The 15,562-nt window shown below is 44.6% G+C and overlaps 1 protein-coding gene across 1 annotated transcript; it reads right to left on the reverse strand.

The window, feature by feature from the left end:
• On the reverse strand, window positions 1-11,773 carry LOC139463181 (solute carrier family 22 member 3-like). The gene is made up of 11 exons (XM_071244567.1): window positions 11,689-11,773; window positions 8,103-8,249; window positions 6,470-6,672; window positions 5,581-5,811; window positions 5,024-5,226; window positions 4,366-4,836; window positions 4,019-4,153; window positions 3,265-3,350; window positions 1,054-1,174; window positions 800-872; window positions 1-183 (listed from the first exon to the last, which is right to left on the reverse strand). Exons 1-11 carry the CDS (start codon window positions 11,771-11,773, stop codon window positions 1-3), a joined length of 1,938 nt encoding a protein of 645 aa, XP_071100668.1.
• Window positions 11,774-15,562: the final 3,789 nt, after the last annotated feature.

The raw sequence follows: 15,562 nt of genomic DNA on the forward strand, positions 1-15,562 counted from the left end.
TTATCGGGATTTAGTGTCATTCTTTTTCTGGTTGGGGAGATTGGCTCGGTACCACTCCTTGATTTCTTCCATGGTCTGCGGCAGCTCGTGACCACGTGTTTCCGGTAGGAACTGGATGAGGAAACCGGCAAGGAGGCACATGATCACAAATATGGCTCCCGGGCCCCAGGCCACCATCTTTTCCTGCAGGGAACAGAGGGACATGGCATGACAACAGGAGAACACAGGCGTGTCTTACGCGTTTGGAGATACAGTCGTGCCCCGCTTATACGGACTTCAAATATCCGGAAACCTCGGTTCCCGGACGATTTTCATTCAAAACGAAATAATTACTATATAAATTTACCCGTATATACGGAAATTCAGTTTCCGGAACCGGACGGTCATTTTCATACACAAAACACTGAAATGCACACAAAATTGTCTCACTTATCCGGACAATACACTTCCGCTGGTGGTAATCCTTCAGCTGGTGGTAATCCTTTGATTCGTGAGAAGTCAATTAACCAAGTGACACATTATTGTTTAAAATTCAAACCTCAAAATGTGGTAAAGTTCAAACTTCCATGACAGACTTTTTGAAACGTGTATGAATAAAGATTGAGTGGATGTATCTGTTTGTTCTGTCATCTGTCATGAGTTGCATAATTGAAGGGAAGTAACTCTTCCAGTAAGAAGCTGGTTTCAGTAATACGGAAATTCGTTTATACGGACGAATTGTGAAATGACGCAAGTGTCCGTATAAACTTGATTGCGTAAATGGTTATAGCTTAATCTAGATTCATGGGGCCTTACTTACAAGCATTGAGGCGAATGGTGACACTATGCCCCCCAGCCTGGATACAGAGGACGCCGCGCCTAGACCCACGTTCCTGGAAGGCAAACACACACGCTGTCAGGTTACAGAAGGTAGCTGGACTACCGCGGGTACGACAGGTAGAGACACCTGTGACGAGAGCAGCCTCGTGTTTGAGCATTTAGAGATCACTGTCCTAATGATTGAGAGGAGAGCACTCCCGTGTTTAACAGCGGGATCACTGAGGGATCACTGACCTGAGGTTTGTAGGGAAGAGTTCCGGAGTGTAGATAAAGAGAATGCCGAATGCTGTCGTGATGGTCAGCTTCCCGATCATGGACAATATGGTGGCGGCGATCTGGGCAGCCTGACTGTCAACTGAACACAAGGAGGTCACCCGAGACTTTTTTCACCACCCTCAGATATCTCTTACGCATTTAGAAGCGGTAGACTTGACATTTATACACATATTTTTCTACATTAAATGGTACACTATATTCTATTCTACCATGAATTTGGAATTTACTCGATTCTGGTTGGTCAATCAGAGGCTATTAAATCACAATGAACCCCCTCTGATTGAAACAGCTGGTGTGACGGCCGCATCACATCTTCCCGAGGCAAGTGAGTTAACTGACTGTAAAAGTCCAGTATCCACGCTTGCCGAACTAGACTGGTATTATGGAGTTACATTTTGGCTGGACTAACGAGTCTATGCATAGTCAAAATCGCGCACCGAAATCGAAATCCGGTTCGTAAACTGTAATGCATAGCTCGGTCGACTGCAGGATTTGCGAAGCTTGTGCACCGCTAACTCGTTGTCAACAAAATATTTTCTATATCTTTTCATGTTTTTAATCAAGGTGCTCACGTGATATGATGCACTTCGCACTCGTTTGATCACAATATAGATCTTGATTATCGATCAGATCGTCTTGACTGGGCGCCACCGTTTTGTTTGAAGCAAATGCTAGTGATACGAGAGGTTGAATCTGATTGGTCAGTAGGAGAGGCATAGAAAAGACATTATTCGTAATAGCCACTGGTGGCGCTACGATCGAGCCAAGGAATTCCAGCCCAGTTCGGCAAGTCAGTTAACTCTCTTGCCTCGGGAAGATGGCCGCATTACCACGGAAGCTAATATTCATAGAATAGTACTCTTTTCAGTCATTGTCGGTAGGCATATTTAAATAACTGTATTAACAATTACAGGTTACAAAATGCACAGATGCGGTTACTACAATATTCAAAGGATGTGTGGCAAAACATTTCGTGCAGAAAAAATGACAGAAATCAACAAAGGGAAGACATCTTGCCCACAGGAGATATCGCTTGGATGAGATGAAGCGATATCTACACTGTAGATATCGCTGCAATGAAATTACATCACAATGCTTTGCAGACCATTGTGACGTCACTGGTTACCATGACGTCACAATCAAATGACATCACTAATGGCTCTGCTACTGAAGCTGTTTGCAGTACTTTTTACACTGAAGACACTGCTAATTACTGTTTACAAATTGAAAAAGTTGAAAGAATGATGTTGGATGATAAATAAAATCTCACCCTCGTGTCTTTTGATATCAAATATATCAACACTCGTTGATAAAAGTGGCAAAAATCCTCGGCAAGCCTCGGATTTTTTTCCACTTTTATCAACTCGTGTTGATATATTTGATATCAAAAGACACTCGGGTGAGATTCTCTATGTATTTACGTTTTGGAGACAAGAGAGAGCTTGAAATTTGGGCGTTTTTCTATATACGACTGTGACGTCATATCTTTTGCGTCACAATGAGCGATATGACGTCATAATGGTGAATGAAAGCCTTGCAAAGCTTGCTTTGTTTTCTTTAGGAATGCTCACCTCATGTTAGCTTACCAAGTTGCCTTGCTTTTATGCTTTCGATGCCTGTCATATGTTCGAGTGAAGTATTACGGTGTAAACAAACTGCTTGAGTATATACAGCACCATATCTTGTTCGGTGATTCCGTAATTCAGATCGATAATTATCCCACTCAAAACACTGAACTCAACCCATGCCGCTTCATGATAGAATGGAGATAAACATACTGTGTTTTCAATGTAGAGCTAAGTGATCTGTAGATTTAACCCCGCTAAACTTAACATTTGAAACCTCACGCTGTGCGTTCGGTTCCAAATTCAATTTAGCGGTAAGCGGGGTTAAATCTACAGGTAACCTAGCTCTAAATTGAAAACACAATATTTTTATCTCCTAATTAACCATAAACAAATCTCAAATGTTCACGTCATGTTTTGCGTCACTTATCCGTCTTTTCCGAGGTATTATGTAGGTAACGGAAAACGCAGAGTGGGCCCGAGTTGACAGGGTCAGCTATGCACATGTTATTATGCACTGTCCGTATCGGCCTTAAGTACCTGCACATGTACAGATTTATGCTGGCTGGGCAGCATGGCCGCACTGACCCGTGCAGGGGCTTACCGATGAATGTCTTGAGCAGGACGGCCCCTAACAGACTCACTCCAGCTGTTGTGTGAAACATCAGCGACGGCTTCTTCCGGCCAAACCTTCAACAAGATAACAAACTGATGGACAATTACGATAAGGCGCTGTTGATTCCTGTTGCTTAAGTGACACCTTTTTTAAGATTCCCCCCACGTAACCAGATTAGTCCTCTTATACAATGAGGAAACTCCTCTCCTATTAAAACATGAAACCTCGTAAATTTGCGAACTGATTTTTCTATTCTCGGATGTTAACAGCTTTTGCAGCCAATTGAGACATATTCTCAATGTGAAAGATTGAGCCACCCATACCTTCAAACCTACCCATCATCACCCCCACCCTCACCCCTACCCACAACCCAGCTATCAGCTCCACCAACCACCCAGCCCCACCCCTACCCTCAGAGCCACCCATACCTTCAAACCCGCCCATCACCACCCCCACCCTCACCCCTAACCACCTCAGTCCTCAGCCCAACTCACCACCCAGTCCCACCCTACCCTCAGCCCCACCCACTGCAACCTCCACACACCCACAACCCCACCCACCACCCAGCCGCAACGCTACCTTGAGGGCCACCCTACCCTCAGCCCCACCTATAACCATTCCCAATCCCTACCCTGTGCCCCAGCCGCCACCACCCCCATCTTTCGCCCCCACCCCCATGCCCGCCCCCACCCCTACCCACCACCCAGCCCTCAGCACCGACCACCACCCACTCCACAGGTACCTCTCGAGTGTCAAAAAGATGAGGAGAGCTGCCGGGACTTCCACCACGGAGTTGAAGAAGTAGTTAAGGTAGCGGTTTCCTGCCAATGTTGATGATGTCATATACAGGCCGTAATACACCAGAGAGTCCACCACCCTGAAGCAGCGACAAGCGTGTCATTTCTAATCAAGAAAGCAGGGGCCCGTTTCACAAAGCGATCGTAGCGCTACGACTACCGTGACTCGTATACTTTAAAATACACTTACGACCGTCTTAGCGCTACGATCGGGCTGTGAAACGGGCCCCAGGTCCCTTAAAATGTCGAAAAGGTCTTGTTTTAAAGGTGGAATTTTTCAACCATTACTTACCAACAATACCACACAATAAGTGCGTTTTTAAAAATCATCCTGTTCTTCAGAATATCAAGCAGATTGTACTTTTTAGTAGACTTGTGAGTTACTCCAGTGTTATCCTCGTCGCCATTCGTCTCTCCAGCCTGAGCCACAACGCTGTTCTCATTCTGGGCATTCAGAAGTGCTGTCTTAGCCTCGTTCTCAACAGTTACGTCCATCCCATTCTCGTTGGCGTCAGTACAGTCGTGTACAGTAACCTCAACGACCGTATTCTGGGTGCCATTGGCAATCCCGTTTCCTAGTTGCTCTATGTCCAGAGTGGCCTTGTCTGAAGCGCTGAGTGCCACTTTCACCTCTGAGTACCTGTGCGACGCCATCACGTCATCTATTGGGACATTGTTTATCTTGGCGGCCTTCTTCAATATTCTTTCCACTTCTTTTGTTTTTCCATTGGCCATCAACCACCTGAGTGTCTCATCCAGTGTGCTAGTCAAAGAAACAGGCTGATCATTTGCAAGAAATAAGAGATATTGATAGGGAAAACATACTGGCGTTCAGTTAAAATGCAATCTCACTCTACGAAATGCTGATGGAAGGAATGCAGTAGAAATTACAAATAAAGCCCCCCAAGGTACAAATTGTTTGACGGTCACGTTGCCGGACCGATACTTACAAGGGTAAGATGAGGGAATATGCAGCGGTCAAGGCCACCGTGAGCTGCAGATATCGCCAGCTGACGTTACGGAGGAGGTATGCGAGGGGCGCGAGGGTAACGAGTGAAAGACCCCACAAACAACTCCCGACCGAGCCTGCTTTGAACCTCTTGTTTGTAGGTACCCACTCTATTATCATCGTCGCTATGGTCAGATCCGTCCCCTACATAGATATAAGGCAGCATGTTAACTGTCTCCATCGTGATGGTGCTGGAATGTTGCCTTTAAAGCCGTGTAATGTTTTACCAATAAAGTTTCAGATATTTTACTCTTCCAAAAAAAATCAAATTCACATGTGATAAAACAATACATGTAATCATCAAAATTTTATTGACACATTTTCAGGAAATTCAATGTAGCATTTAAATATGAGTATAATAGGTATCAGTTTTGAACCCAAGTGATAGGGTACATACATTCAGTTTGATGACGATTGTGTACATGTTTAAGGCCATTGTTTATTACGCTACACAATTCTCGTACTGCGTGCATTTGTAATTGGAGCTAATGTATGTACCTGCTGGAAGATCCCGCCAATGAATCGGAAAGTCGCGAACACGGCATAGTTTGGAGAGAAAGACAGAACGAGTCCTGAGACCATCAGCCCCATCAAAGAGAATGTGTATGTCCACTTCCGGCCGAACCTGTCCGAGAGAGACGAACACAAGATGGCGCCCGAGGCTTGCCCCAATACAAACAGCGTCTGGGTAAGTTCCGAAAGTGACGCCTGCCCACACACCAGATCCCACTGGATCAATTAGAAGTTCACCATTAATAATTGCATCAGTTTCGCCCGGGGAGGGGGGGGGGGGGGGGGGAGTGGTTGTAGCCTAGTGGTTGAACGTGCGCTCGTCACGCTGAAGGACTGGATTTTTATACCCGTCATGGACACAATGTACGGAACCCAGTGTCACCCGCCGTGATGTCAGGGAGTTGTGTAATATCCTGTAATATCCTGTAATATCAACTTCTGCTTCTTTGCAAGGGCTATTCATTTATTATGGATAAGAGGATAAGAAGGATATCCTTATATTCGAGTACCGTAATGGTCTTGTCAGACTTCATGGAAATACAACTGAAACATTCTGGCATTTCTTTCAGAAAATCATTGACACACACACATGTAACTATTTCTGCATTCTCTCACCTTGGCCCAAATTTTACAAAACCCCAAGTACTGCCTCACACAGGTTAACTGGTCCAGGGCTTAACGAGTTCGATCCTCACACATGCACTCACTCGCTTACTTGCAAACCTATACGCTCCTTCCTAGAGCGCCTGATAAGAAGTATCAATGTTGATGTATTAGACAATCATTCGATTCAATGAACGACGTAATAACACATTATTTATGGACATGTTCAACTGTTAAAGGAGTCTGTACCGAGTTTCAGGCATACACTTACATCCGACACAATGGAGACCTGCTTGTGTTCCAGGTAGGCGTTTCCGGCTACACAGTACGTACGGTCAGTCAGGATGCCCTGGCTTGAGTTGGTGTCAACGAAGATGTCACACTCGCTGTATCTGATGCTGCTGCCGTTCCGGACAGTCAGACCCAACTGAGATGTGTTGCTCACCTCACTGCACGTGTGTGGGCCATCATAACCTGGAGAAGCAAGTGGCATGAGTAGGGTTGTGGCAGCGGGCTTTGGGGTTGCACCCTTTAGGAGCTACCTTTTGGTAATGCCGTTCCGTGTTGCCATTGGCTGTCTGAGACATCAATCTGCAACTCGCATGGACGTGAGAGTCCGGGAGCGATGGATCCGAAGACCGTTACACCTAAATATCTGCATAAATATTCTTGTACTGTCGCACACCCTTAAAAGAATGAAAACAACAAAAAGGTTTGATACCATATTAACTTAAGTAAACTCCAGTCGATCTCTGAATACACAACTTACTGGACCGGACAGGCTTGTCACAACTGGAGCGACTGAACTCAATTTCAAGATCGCACTATGTCCTTTTTTAAGGTGTTCCAGCCCCGAGTCACCACCTTGACTCGTTAAGAAACATATCAATGAGCACATGTGTCGTGAGGTCGAATTACTGAATATTACTAACCAATCATTTATCCTCTATCGATTCCATTTATCCATTCCAAGACTTTTTTTTCCATCGTTTCTAGATTCTAGGAAACACAACATCGAAGATAAGCCACCAGCGGTAGCCACTATTTTCAATGTCTAACTTGTCAGAATTTGTTTGGCGGATGCATTTTTGCTTCATACCAATTTGAATCAGAAGAGAAGATTCGAACCAATGAACCGCTGAATTGAGATAGAAATGAGGAAATAACGCTTCACAGATATGTATTCTTGTGGCATATTTGCACTGCTTGGCCTCAATCGGGTCATTTCTTGGAACTCGGGGCAACTTCTTCCAGTGCAGGGGATATATTCGTTTTATAAAAAGTGACAAAGCGCTGAAGTAATTTTGTTCCCAAATAACTTTAAATCACAGTGATTTAGTTATTTTGAAGTTCTATGTTTGTACCAATTGGTAACATGTTTAACAGCACTGCATATTTAGAATGACTTCGACGGGGTTAACTTGACCAAAATAGTTATTCACAGTGACAGAGGGATTTACAAATTGATTTACTCGGGGAGTGCGCCTGCTGGCACAAGCTCATTGCCAACGGAACCACCCTGAATTATGGTTGAATACCGCCGTTTTTAGCTCCAGACTGCTCATCTTTGTGACCGATGACCGCACGACCCAGTCACAGTGGTTAGTGTGTGCTTTACGTAATTGTGTGTGTTCTGAGATAGAGTTTATCACGTTTCATAAGATGTTGTTCTGAAATGAATGTATATAAGTCTAACAGCTTATCCGCAACCATTGTTACGAGCCGTTTAAATGCATTCATGCGTAGTTTATCGATAGATCGATCTTTTCATATGCAAGGTTTTAGTGTGAAAAGGCATGTTAATTTTGAAGTTGGATACCTGATATTAATCTATTGTTGACCAATCAAGATCAAGCACTCTTTCGTGTCATTGTAGTATGTGTTGATATGTAGAAGTGACTTACCCACAAAGATGTATGCGAGGACGGAGAGTGACCCTGGGAGGACGGACGCGTAGATGAGACACATCTGGGTCACCTGGTACCGCCCATGCCACTTCAGTGTGTTCAGCACGCGGTCAAGGTTAGTGTGATCCATCATGTCTGTCAGAACTTGGAAAGAAAAAGCGACGATCGTAAATGTGAACATCAAATGTTGTTCGAAGCTAGAATTCAATGGGGGGAGGTGAAATGGGGTTGTTCTCATTATATAGTGCCGTGTATGTGTGGCTGCATGGCATGTGCTCGTCTGGGCTTATGTCGGTTGTATGGTGCTAGCCCACTGGGATACCCCGCCACTAAGACAAGTGCAATGAACACAACGATATTTTTCACCTCAATGAAACCACACACACACACACACACACACACCCCACACACCCCACACACACACCCCCAACCCCCAACCCCACCCCCCACCCCCCACCCCCCCCCCACACACACACACCCCATCCCCTACCCCATCCCGCAAGGTTCTCTGGAGAATATATAGTATACCTCCATACACTACAAGGTCGCGTCAGTTGAAACCTTAACGAACTTTGACCGCCGAATCTAAATGATTGATGCGTGTGCTTCTAAGCCAATCAGTTTCATCTTACAAAAACGATTCGGCTCCATTTCTTACAGAGCATATATATTCCACCGATACCATTGCCCTCAGAAACGACAGGGTTAATACAAAAATATAATGACGTGGCCTTTACGATTACAATTCACAAATCAACTTTGAAGCAGAAATCAGATATGAACGCTTCCCTCATTTGAACCGAGAATAAAGAAACCTCGATGATCATTGGCTGACTAGAAGAAAGCAACCTGCTATTGATGTGTCCTTATATCTTCATGTGGAGAGCTATTGTATCTGAGTAAAAGGGGTGGTCGGGTAGCCTAGTGGTTAAAGCGTTCGCTCGTCACGCTGAAGACCCGGGTTTGATTCCCGACATGGGTACAGTGTGTGAAGCCCATTCCTGGTGTCCCCTGCCGTGATATAACTGGAATATTGCTAAAAGCGGCGTAAAACCATACTCACTCACTCTGAGTAAATGATCTGATTTTTTGCTAAGAGTGCACTTGGGCCATAGCTTACAAAACATGCATTCACACTAGGATTAGTTCAGTGAACCCACACTGAGCAAAGACAAAAGTCCAGTGAATCCCATTAGCTTAACTAGTAACAGCGGAAGTAAACAACGAATTTACTCTCTTGTCTGGTAGATTGCACTCGGCAGCTGTGGAGAGAAGGAGTATCCTGTTTAAGTTTATTGTCACGTGATATTCCTGACTTCCGCTTAAGCCTGGTGTCACGCAATTCGTGACCAATTCGTGTTATTCCGAATAGCAACTCGCGGCCATTTCTGCGACTGGGTTCCGTCTAAGCGCAAATGGGCATAGCTAAAAAAATGTTAACTCTTTGCGTAACGATTCACGCTATATTTCCCCAATATATCATAATGTATATTCCAGATTCTATTTAAAATACAACGAGACTTACAGTATTATACATTACGACTGAACACATTTAACTGTATCCTGAGGGTTTCTTTGACCTAAGTACTTGAAATCGGGCGTAGGCTAATAATGACACCTCGGCAAAACGTCAACGATTTCATTTGGCGAAAACGGCTTCTGATTGTCGAACGAAAACGGCACCAGTATTTATGTTTGATATACTTATATTGCTTGGTTTATTCACTGCCCCCATTGCCACCACGTGTTACGGCTTCTCATTTTTCGATCCTCCAATAGGTGTCGCTTCGCGCAGCTCAGCTAGAATAGCACCGAACATAAGTCAGACCAGTCGAAATTATAGTCCCTAAAAAGCAACTTTTGAATCCGAGAAGAAAAAGCCGCGCCAAATTTAAATACTTTCAAACTTGAAGTGTTTTTTCCCTTTAAATACAGTTTCACCTTGACATTGAGTTAAGTTGAGTACCGCTTTCGCCAAACGGTACTGTTTCCGCCAATCGGTGCCGTTTTCGCCAAACGGTTCCGTTTCCACCAATCTGCGCCGTTTCCGCTCGGTGCCGATTTGATGAGGTGCCGTTTTAGCCATAATCCATAGCCAGTGAAAATAAGATTTGTTAGTTTTATTTACCTGTCAATTACTTTTTGTTGTATTGTGTGAATACACTTAAAATACCTCTGACAATTATAATGCAATATTTCACCTGTATTGTTTATGCAAATTATTATTAAATAGTTTTATTCGAAACGTTTTGGGGCGGTCGGGTAGCCTAGTGGTTAAGCGTTCGCTCGTCACGCTGAAGACCCGGGTTCGATTCCCGACATGGGTACAATGGGTGAAGCCCATTTCTGGTGTCCCCCGCCGTGATATTACTGGAATATTGCTAAGAGCGGCGTAAAACCATACTAACTCACTTTTTGTTCCATCTACACGTATAGGGTATAAACACATGAAACGAGCTATTGTCTCACAGACTAAACACCACCTGAATACAACACCCCCATACTAACCCAAACATGTTTAGGTATCATCAGGCTATAGGTTGAGGTGAGGTGAAATGGGGTTTAACGTCGCGTCCAAGATTATTGCATTTATATAGCGACGTGTGTGGCTGCTTGTACTAGTCCGGACTGATGCCGATTTATAGTGCTAGCTCACTGAGATACCATGCCGCAGTTTAACATGAATATCCCACCCAGACACAGTATACTGACTCCGAGCCGACCAGTCCTTGTTTTAGCCCCTTAATGCCGAGCGCCAGACAAGGTAACAACAAGTACCATCTTTTAACGTCTTTTGATATGACGCGGCCGGGGATGGAACCCCGGGCCATCCGCTCTCTGGGCGGACGCTCTACCACTAGACCACGGAGGCGGTCGGCTATAGGTTGAATGTGGGTAAGATGTATAATATACAATATTAACATTAGATGTGCAAATCAGATTCACAGGCACTTGAATAACACATATACCACCAGGACTTACAACTTGGTACAATATTAGCATAAACATGTACACATTCAGCAAGCTAATAAGGAAACCTGACACTTCTCACGTCAACTGACTATATGGCACAGGTAGCGTGAAGGTAGCTTCCCGAGGCAAGCATGTCCACTAGCCTATATCAAAGCCTAGCTTCTACCCTTGCCACATCAAGGTCGCTTTTCTTGGCTCGACCCCGGCGCCACCTCGCGAAGATCACGAGTTGTGCCCCTTTTAACGAAAACGCGATATCCAATCAGATCGCTGTTCTTATCTCGTATAGCACACAAACATGGCGACTACCATGGGCGACGACCTAGTCGATCAGATAACGAAAACATTCACGATTTCATCCTTGACACAAAAACATAGGCAATCAATGGGGGGTTTAAAAGATGAAATAGATATATTCGTGTCAACAAAGACAGGCAGCGGTAAATCACTTTCAAACGAAGGTGTTCCAGTCGTGGATGTTGATTTTGTGAAACGTTCTCTGATTGGACTATCGATAAGTGCGATTGTCCAATCATATTTAGCACAGGAAAGTGGGTTTGATGCGGCAAGGGTGGAAACAAGGCTTTGATAAAAAGGTAAGTGGACGCGCTTGCCTCGGGAAGATGCGTGAATGACGACGGATTAAGAGGTTGCAGGTTCGTATTCCGCCGAGGGTTAAAATTCTTTGTGTTCATAAATATGTTGCCTAATAGTACTTCTCTCATACCGGAAGCTGAAACAATGACAGTATATATGATTGCTACTTAACCCTTTTGAGTTAGTGACGATAGACCACCTACTAATCAAACGAGTAAAAAATATACAAAGTTACGAGTAAAGTCTAGTAGTACTAACATATTAGTGTCTGAATGGACAGTGAAATGTACTTTGTTAGTGAACGTTATTAACTATCTCTGTCTGTGCATGGGCTGATATCATGGATGCTTGCACTTGAAAAGTTAAACAACTACCATTATGCAGCAAATATGGTTCCCCAAGGATTATAAACTATTTTCACTGTATTAACCCTAAACTTCTAATTACCTACACAGCAACTTGGAAGTCAATGTATGTTTCTCTAAACTTAATCGTCTGTTTGTTTGTTTAACGCCGCACCGTTTAACAGCTATATGACGGCTGTCTGTAATTGGGATACGATGACATGCATCAACCAAGTCAGCGAGGCTGACCACCCGATCCCGTTAGTCGCCTCTTACGACAAGCATAGTCGCCTTTAACGGCAAGCATGGGTTGCTGAAGACCTATTCTACCCCGGATCTTCACGGGTCCTGTTGTTAATAGGGCGCATTGCATCTTTATATTGAGAATCTATTTTTCAAGTGACCATTATTTTTAAAGCGGGTCACCGCGCAATAAGATGGCTCTGATGCATAACCCAAGACCTACCTGCAACGTCACGTTACTGGACCACAGCAGAGAGGCTCCAAGACACGTCAAGCACCTTATACCATCTGTCGTCACACTGCTGGCACGAAGAGTCGCCAGTCACGTGGGCAGGATCGTGCCTAGGCATCTGTTAACTTCACATTTGAACAGTGATACTTCGCAATACAGTAATCTAATTATTCAATCATTTATATGCTGGAAAACGTTCATACTTCTATGTTATCTGTGTGACATAATCAGTTATGGTTTGATTATGTTGTAAAGCTGGGAGTTGGAATAGAACCTTTCAGTCAAATCCACAGTTCGAGGTATTGAGACAGTGGCCCATCCTCAGACATTTTGACTTGTGACTTGAGATAACCGTCTCCACAACACCAATCTCATTAAGCGAGCGCTAAACAAAGATCTGAGGACATCCAATTAGGGGTCACGCCAGAACGACCTTTCATCCGACCACTCAGAGCATCGCTTACCAGATCATGAAAGTGACAGTTGGAATGTGATTTCTAACCATGCAACCTCGAAAACTTTAACACGGGGTATTCCAAACGATAGTTAAAGGCTTAACGACTGAATCTATACAATCTAGACCATCTATTGGCCATTCCAGAATGTTCTTTTGTTTAGGTTTCAAATTTTTAATCGAGAATTTGTCAAAATATGGTTTGTATAGCGGCAGCGAGAACTAAAATATGATTTTAATGAGATTGCCACAACACCGACTACTGCCTTTAAAACACCGACTACTGCCTCTACATGACTGACTACTGCCTCTTCATCACCAACTACTGCCTTTAAAACACCGACTACTACCTCTACATGACTGACTACTGCCTCTACAACACCGACTACTGCCTCTACAAAACCGACTACTGCCTCTACAACACCGACTACTGCCTCTACAAAACCGACTACTGCCTCTACAACACCGACGACTGCCTCTACAAAACCGACCACCGCCTCTACAACACCGACGACTGCCTCTACAAAACCAACTACTGCCTCTACAACACCGACAACTGCCTCTACAAGACCGGCTACTGCCTTTAAAACACCGACTACTGCCTTTACATCACCGACTACTGCCTCTACATCACCGACTACTGCCTCTACAACACTAACTACCGCCTCTACAACACCGACTACTGCCTCTACATCACCGACTACTGCCTCTACATCACCGACTACTGCCTCTACATCACCGACTACTGCCTCTACATCACCGACTACTGCCTTTAAAACACCGATGACTGCCTCTACATCACCGACTACTGCCTCTACATCACCGACTACTGCCTCTACAACACTAACTACCGCCTCTACAACACCGACTACTGCCTCTACAAGACTGACTACTACCTCTACAACATCGACAACTGTCTCTACAAAACCGACTACTGCCTCTAAAAGACCGACAACTGCCTCTACAACACCGACAACTGTCTCTACAAAACCGACTACTGCCTCTACAAGACCGACTACTGCCTTTAAAACACCGACGACTGCCTCTCCAACACTGGCTACTACCCCTACAACACCAACTACTGCCACTATACCGACTGCTTCATCCCCGTTGAAGGCCAGTCTTTGTGTGTGAGATGGTTAATCCATTGAAGGCCAGTCTTTGTGTGTGAGATGGTTAATCCGTTGAAGGTCGGTCTTTGTGTGTGAGGGATGGTTTATCCGTTGAAGGCAAGTTTGTGCGTGTGAGATGGCTAATCCGTTGAAGGCCAGTCTTTGTGTGTGAGATGGTTAATTCGTTGAAGGCCGGTCTTTGTGTGTGAGGGATGGTTTATCCGTTGAAGGCAAGTTTGTGCGTGTGAGATGGCTAATCCGTTGAAGGCCAGTCTTTGTGTGTGAGATGGTTAATTCGTTGAAGGCCGGTCTTTGTGTGTGAGGGATGGTTTATTCGTTGAAGGCCAATCTTTGTGTGTGAGATGGTTAATCTGTTAATGGCCAGGTTTTGTGTGTGAGATAGTTAATCCATTCAAGGCCAGTCTTTGTGTGTGAGATGTTTAATCCATTCAAGGCCAGTCTTAGTGTGTGAGATGGTTAATCTCTTAAGGGCCAGTTTGTGTGTGTGAGATGACTAATCCGTTAAGGGCCAGTTTCTTTGTGTGTGAGATGGTTAATCCGTCGAGGGCCAGTCTATGTGTGTGAGATGTTTAATCCGTTGAAGGCCAGTCTTTGTGTGTGTGGGATGGTTAATCTCTTGAGGTCCAGTCTTTGTGTGTGAGATGGTTAATCTGTTAATGGCCAGGTTTTGTGCATGAGATAGTTAATCCATTCAAGGCCAGTCTTTGTGTGTGAGATGTTTAATCCATTCAAGGCCAGTCTTAGTGTGTGAGATGGTTAATCTCTTGAGGGCCAGTTTGTGTGTGTGAGATGACTAATCCGTTAAGGGCCAGTTTATTTGTGTGTGAGATGGTTAATCTGTCGAGGGCCAGTCTATGTGTGTGAGATGTTTAATCCGTTGAAGGCCAGTCTTTGTGTGTGAGGGATGGTTAATCTCTTGAGGGCCAGTTTTTGTGTGTAAGATGGCTAATCGGTTAACGGCCAGTTTTTTGTGTCCGCCGAAGGCCAGTCTATGTGTGTGAGATGTTTATTTTTCAGCAAAAAACAATGTAATGATTCTGCTTATCATACAGTTATGATTTACTTGATTTCATTCATTGCTTGTGTACGTGGCGTCTACAAAACGCGGCTTTTTGCGTGCTGGAAACTGGCAGAAGTCAGCGTGCACTGGCCATTAAGTTCAAGGTTTCACAGTCTGTGATTGTGCCGCGCCTTACAAATCGTCATGTTGCCAACAGAGGTCCATGCATGGTGTGAACAACGTCGAAACTGGGGTAATCGTCGCTGGTCACGTGTCATGTTTTCAGATGAGCCCCGATTCACTTTGCACTTCCTTGATAGGCGTGGTCGTGTCTGGCGACGTCGAAATGAACGTCAAGCCAACGTCAACCTGAGACATCTCGGTGGATTTGGCGGTGGGTCGATTATGGTGGGTGGCATCACTATGACTGAGCGAACCCCACTCCATATTGTGCAAGGAAAGGTCACAGGACAGTACCATC

This window comes from Haliotis cracherodii, unplaced genomic scaffold (assembly GCF_022045235.1).
Source record: "Haliotis cracherodii isolate W230 unplaced genomic scaffold, xgHalCrac1.p SCAF_1, whole genome shotgun sequence".
Classification (NCBI taxonomy): Eukaryota; Metazoa; Mollusca; class Gastropoda; order Lepetellida; family Haliotidae; genus Haliotis; species Haliotis cracherodii.

Bases quoted from the DNA above. Each gene is read 5' to 3' on its own strand.
- LOC139463181 (XM_071244567.1), bottom strand. From the start codon at position 11,773: ATGAACACAAAGAATTTTAACCCTCGGCGGAATACGAACCTGCAACCT. The intron at 873-1,053 runs GTCAGTGATCCC...TTTGCCTTCCAG, and splicing joins CTCTTCCCTACAAACCTCAG to GAACGTGGGTCTAGGCGCGG. The intron at 184-799 runs GTAAGTAAGGCC...TGTTCCCTGCAG, and splicing joins CACCATTCGCCTCAATGCTT to GAAAAGATGGTGGCCTGGGG.